Source organism: Choloepus didactylus (genome assembly GCF_015220235.1).
Source record: "Choloepus didactylus isolate mChoDid1 chromosome 23 unlocalized genomic scaffold, mChoDid1.pri SUPER_23_unloc2, whole genome shotgun sequence".
Lineage (NCBI taxonomy): Eukaryota > Metazoa > Chordata > Mammalia > Pilosa > Megalonychidae > Choloepus > Choloepus didactylus.
In genome coordinates, this window is record NW_023637596.1 from 340,939 (window position 1) to 347,248 (window position 6,310).

Sequence of the window (6,310 nt, forward strand, 5' to 3'; positions counted from 1 at the left end):
CCTCCAGGAAAAGGGACTTTGGTGTATCAATTCACCATGATGTCACCCACCACTGTCTCAGATGCCTGATGCCTCAAAATAAGGTGACTATAAGACCTTTTTTCTTTTGATGACTTTCTCCCCAGCCTAGGTGTGAGAAGCCCTCAAGACCTGTCACCCAGGAATAGGGAGGTAGGTGACTCTAGTGCTCTAAGGAGCATGGAATCCCACTTCCCAATGGGCATTTATGGTCTAGATGAGCTCTGTCCCTAATGAAGCCCACTGTCAGCCTCCGACTCTTTTGGTCATAGCTGCAACCCTGGAAGGCAAGTGGTCCAGTGTGAGACCAGGAAACACAGGCCCAGGGTGGTCAGGAAACAGATTTCATGGGACTTAATGGCCTAGTGGGACTAGAACCCAGGACTTCAGACTCCTTCCCAAGGCTTTCTCCAGCTCAGCATGGAGGAGTAGGTGTTTGGGTTGGGCAGGGAGAGTGTGAGGCACATTTGTCTGGGCAGGGTTCAGGGTTAAAACCCCACAGCCTTGGTCATTTTCCCAGATGGGATCCCTGAGACCAAGGTTGTATCTCTAGAAATGACTTGCACAGGGTCTGGCCTGGCTTCTGCAGAGAAGGCCAGTGTGAAGCTGCAGCTGACAGGGCAGGGGTCTCCCAAGGCCAAGGGCACTGCAGGGAGAGCAGAGGTGAGCCTGAAGCTGAGGGTTTCTACACAGGAAGGTTCACCTGTGTAGAAGTGCATAGGTGAGCTCAGGGCCAGGCCCAGCCCAGGGTTCTGGGGAGGCTGAGTCTGCATGTGGGGCTTGGGGGCAGCTCCTGTGCAGAGTGGGGAGGGTGAGCAAGGGAGGGGTCCAGGCCATGGGGGACACACATGGGAATCTGCCTAGTGAGACCCCTCAACTGGGAAGGCCTCCCCCAGCCCCTCTCATCCTCCCAGGAAGGAAAAGGCTCTGGTTAGTTTGTTGTGGGCAAGGAGGTGCTGCTCTAGAGGGTCCCAGGGTGGTCAGGATGGGCCCTGTCAGGAGGGAAATGGTGAGGGAGGGGACCACTGTCTCAGGCCCCTTTTGTGGCTCCACAGTGACTTTTCAGGATGAGGTAGAGACCTTTGCCCTGTCAGCTGCAGCTTCACACCTTGTCTTCAAAGCTTGAAGCATCAGCCCCATTTCCTCTCTGGTGATGGCTTCCCAGCACAAAAGTTTTGTCAGCACCACCCCCTGCAGGAAGGAAGGAACTTTGTGGATGTGAGAATAACAAGGAGTGAATTTTTTATGAAGGAAAATGACTGTCTTAACCACAAATTTCTGAGTTTTCTTTTGAAGTCCTACCTGTATTTTAAAGTAGTGATCCAGCTCTTCTTAAAGTAGATTTCTTTACATGCATTGTTAATTAGATAAATGGATAAATGAATGAATAAATAAAGTAATTTAACTATTTTCTCAATGTTCAAATTTGTTTCTAATTTTTTCTTTGAAATAGCTAATTAGCAAATTAAAGTGATAAATATGTGAAGGAGACAGGGATCAATACCTAACTCAGGGATACTTGGGCAGGTGCTGTGAGGTGTGGCCAGGAGGAGAGACCCAAGAATGGCTTCAGTGGTTCTGCTTAGAGGCATGAGTGGGTCCATGGTCCCCTAGGAAGTCCTGCTGGGCTGTTTTGGGGATGTTCAAGGAGGACTGCAGGGGGTTTAGGTCAGTCCCCTGCTGCCTACCCAGCTGTCCAGGGGCTGAGATATTCAGCAGGTGTTTGCTCTGATGACCCTGCACCTTCTCTGAAACCAGGTGGGGACCTGAGCTTCTGATAGTGTCTCTGGGCTTGGCAGACGCTGCAGGGCCTGGGCATGGAACAGAAGGAGGAGCCCAGGAGTGTGCAGAGGGGAGGAGCTTGGGGCTGGGCAGAACCAGGTTGAGGGTGAGTCCATGAAGTGGTGGATCATGTGATGCTCAGGCAAACACCTGCCAAGGGAAGGAAGGGCCTGGAAGGATGCTGAAGGGAAGGCCAAGGACAAGGTTGGCCAGGCTCCCTTCCCTCACTTGATATGTCCCAGCTCAGGTAGACATGAGCCTGGAGAAGAGTGTTTCCTTCATCTGGAAGTTCCCCCAACATACCCTTTGCTGAGGCCCTCACATGGTTATTTCTAGTAGTGGCATATGGGAAACTATGGGGCTGAGCTAAAGGACATCTCATCTCCATTCCCTGCATGTGGGGTGGTTTTGGTCTATATCCCTATAGGAACTTAACAATCTTTGTTCTCTTTCCTTATTTTCTTTAATCCTACATAGAATGTGTGTAGGTTCTAAGAACTGGAAAACCTCTGTCAAAATGATGCCTCTGTCAGTCCCAGAAATTCATGCCCAGGAGGATAAGGGAGTAAACCAATAGTGTCACTCTTTGCATCTGAAAATTCATAAAAACCAATTATTCAGATACATAGTAAATCATCTGATGAATAGGTCTCCCCAGGGCACACTGCTCACTTCTCAGATAAAACTTCATGTACACGACCCACAACTCACTGTTTCCCACAGTCCTGTGCTGGCAGGTGAGAGACATGGCCCAATTCTAGTCAGTTTCCTTCCTTGAAAAACTTGCCCTAAATCACTCAAGTTTGGATCCTCACCCCCTAAAAGACCCACCCTGATCCACCCCTCTGAGAACCTACAAGACTCTGTAAGATGTTCTTATCCCTTAACACTCATCAACTCAGGCTTGCTTCTCTTGGCAAAGGCAGGGCCCTCTGGGGCTCACTGCACAGTGAGCACTGCCCGGTGGGGAGTGGATCTCAACTCCAATCACCCCGTGCCTGGCCGTGTGTTCATAAACATCTGCCCAAACCCAGGTCCTGTAGAGTTCAGGGCAGGTCTGGGCTTGTCCCAGGGCCCTGGGGTCTGGGCAGAGGGGGTGACCCTGGATGACTGCACATTGCAGTGAGCAAAGAGGGACAGGAGGAGAGGCATCCAGAACATGGTGGAGGCACCCCGAGACCTGCTCACTGAGTCCTCAAGGTTTCCTCCAGGCCTCTCGTCCCCTGGCTGCAGAGTGCTCCTATTTATGCAAATCAGCCAGAATCAGGGGTTGCTCCTAGGATGCCTTTGTGGCTTTCAGGGAATGGCTCAGCCCCCAGGGAAACAGACAGTGGAGGGGCAGCCCCTGCAGCCCCACCCTCAGGCCCTCCCTCCTCCTCCCCATGCTGGTCCAGGAGTCTGGGCCCATCTCCACCCCCAGACCTCATACTGGCATCATCCTGGGCTGGCCTGGTCATGGCAGAGCTTGGCAGGGATATTTATCTGCATTTTCCAGGGAACTCAATGCCCCTGTTTGTGGAATCTTCCTGGGTACCAGGTGATAGCAGGGATGCTGAAATTATCCTGGGACCCTCCTCTACTTTCTGAAATCCTGTCTCAGGAATGGAGGAGTGAAATTTCATCTCAGCATCACTTGTCTATAAATGCAGGAAAGTTTTGTGGGAATTGAAGATGCCAAATCCAGCCCTCACTCCATGTTTGGTGGCTGGAAATACATAATTTCTTCTGACCACCCAAGACCCAATGCAGTGACCCTCTTTTTCCTAGATCCTCAAGGTGAGCTGTGAGGTTCCTGGACTGAGTTCTTTCTCTGTCTTTTTAATACAGGCATCTCCATCTAGAAGTTTGCCTCTGAGCACTGTCTTTGATGCATCCCATACCTGTTGTTACATTCTTCCTTCATTTTGTTTTTGCACCTATTTTTTCCTAACTTCCCTTGTGACTTTTTTTCCTCTTGCTATTTAAGGACGTGTTGTTTTATTTCCACATACATGCAAATGTTCTGGTTTTCTTCCCATTGTTGATTTTAGCTTCATTCTATTGTGGTCAGAGAAATTATTTTGGATGAGAAAATTCTGCCTTCAGGATAACAGGTTCCCTGAGCTCCCCATTCTGCCAGGTGGCTTCATCAGTATGTGTCCATCAGTGGACAGTGCCATCACCAGTCACTGTCTTCCTCTCAGTGCAATTTATGAACAACAGTCACAAATGATGCCCTTGTTGCATGTCCAAATCCTAAATCCACTCCAAAATCCTACTGAACTGAATAAATGAACCTGACTTGTTCAGTGACCCCAGGCCTGTGGTGCAGTCATTGGGTTTTCTTGTGAACACTGAGTGCAACCCCTTCCTGTGGATCTCTCTGCAATATTTTGCACAGACAAAGCTTCCAGGGATCCTGGTTGAGAAAGGCAGGGCAGGAGAGAACCCTGTGGAATGTGAGGCTGGGATTGTGGGTCCTGGTTGGTAACACAATTAAACAGCTATTGTAAAAATTCCTGTGCAAGTCAGGAAATGTGACTATGAAATGGGAGGTGCTTGTTTTTAGTTTTTTCTCTGGGAGAATGATGTTGCACTTAGTAGAGCAATGCATGTGTTTATATAATACAGAAAGACAGGTAGAGGGACAGACAGAGGGAAGAGAGAGAATTCAATATAGCACAGCATAAGAAGCAATGAGTGCTCTGCAGAAAATTAGTGGAGAGTGTGAGAGAAAATGAGAGGCAGGATGCTCTCAGGGATGGGGGAGAACTTCCTCAAGAGCTGGCCTTTGAGCTGCTGTTGGGACAGGAAGAGAAAAGAGGGGATGGGCAGAGTGTGGGGGCAGAGCTATGTCAGGGCCCTGTGGGGAGGGTCTGTTGTGTTTGAGGAGCTGAGAGAACAGGAGCCCCTGGGGGAGCCAGGAATCAAAGCCACAGCAGGTACCAGTGACATTACCTCTGAGTGAGGAGTTTGGGGTGTGGAGGGATGTGAGATCAGGGGTGGTAAAGGGGAAGGAACTCCCAGGTCATAAATCAGGTGACCTGGGCAGGTGCTGAGCAGATCTCATGGCCTCCAGGAGTGTCTGCCTGGGAAGGGACAGGGTCCCCCAGGTGGGCTCTGTCTAGCTCTCTGTGCCTCTGTACTGTGCCTGACAGCAGAGGACACTGGGCAGTGTGGTCACCAAGCTGCATTGATGCCACCTCAATTCCACACCCTCCTCTTAGCATGGGGGCCTCTGAGCCCTGTGGTCCTGCACCCCATCTAGGGTCTCCTGAGGGTGACCCAGCTCTGATTTCCACAACATCCCTCAACACCCCTCAGACTCACTGACCTGGCCAGGAACTCAGAAGGTGGGGAGACTTGGCAGCCTGGGCAGTCTGGGGGGCCTCAGGCTGGGTGGATTGGCTAGGCCTGCACATTGCTTGTCCTCAGTCCTCCTGGGGCTTGAGGGAGAATGAAACAGACAGGGGACTGGGTTTTTGTCTCACTTCCCCATCTGCCTGTGTCACTGTGAGAAGCACTGCTGTCACTCTCTGATGACAGACAGTAATAGTCAGCCTCATCCTCATTCTGGACCCTGCTGATGGTCAGGGTGGCTGTGTTTCCAGAGCTGGAGCCAGAGAATCGGTCAGGGATCCCCGATGGCCGTTCACTATCCTTATAGATGACCAGCTTAGGGGCCTGATCTGGCTTCTGCTGGTACCAGGCAGCATATCTCTTCTCTAATTGACCTCCAGAGCAGGTGAGCCTGGCTGTCTGTCCCAGGGCCACTGACACTGAGCGTGGCTGGGTCAGATCATAGGAGGCCACAGAGCCTGCAAGAGGAGCAAAGAGACATAAGCTTGGTGTGAGGGGCTCATGCCCAGGAGATTCCCCTGCTTCCTGCTGGGACTGAGCTCCTGGGAGTCTTGGATTTCCTAGAGACCCTCTCACATCAGCCCCATCACATCTGACAAAGGGCTGGGCAGGTGGATGGACCCCTTGATCAAACTACAATAATCAGCTGCCTCTCTGAGGATGAGAGGCTGCCTGAGGCCCAGAGCCCCAGGGGTAAAGTGCTCAGTGCTGGTTCCATCCCTGGGCAGCAGCACCTGTGCAGTGAGCCAGGAGGGTGAGGAGGAGAGGGGTCCAGGCCATGGTGGAGGTGCCCCCAGATCTGCTCTCTCAGGCCTCCAGGATGGGCTGGTTTCCCCGAGGCCTCTCTTATCCCCTGCTGAGGAGAGCTTCTGGTTATGCAAATCAGCCAGAGCTCAGGGTTTTGTCCTGAGGGAGCTTTAGGGCTCCCAGAGAAGAGCTCAGCCCCCAGGGCACAGACGGGAGGGGTGGCCCCTGCAGACCCACCCTCAGCCTACAGGGTTCTCCTCCCCCTGCTGGTCCCATATATCTGGGCCCATCTCCATCTCCAGACCTCATCCTACCCTTGTCCTGGGCTGGCCTGGCCCCTGCAGAGCCCAGAGGGGACACCTGTCTGCATTTTTAGGGAACCTGATGTTCCTGCTCCTGGGGTGATCTTGACCCTGTCCTGGAG

At 51.9% G+C, this 6,310-nt stretch overlaps 1 gene segment (V, D, J or C); it reads right to left on the bottom strand.

Annotated features, from left to right (window-relative positions):
- Window positions 1-506: 506 nt before the first annotated feature.
- LOC119524993 lies at window positions 507-5,959 on the bottom strand. The segment is given in 4 exon segments: window positions 507-664; window positions 722-811; window positions 5,271-5,597; window positions 5,874-5,959. Coding segments are annotated over 4 exon segments (621 nt in total).
- Window positions 5,960-6,310: the final 351 nt, after the last annotated feature.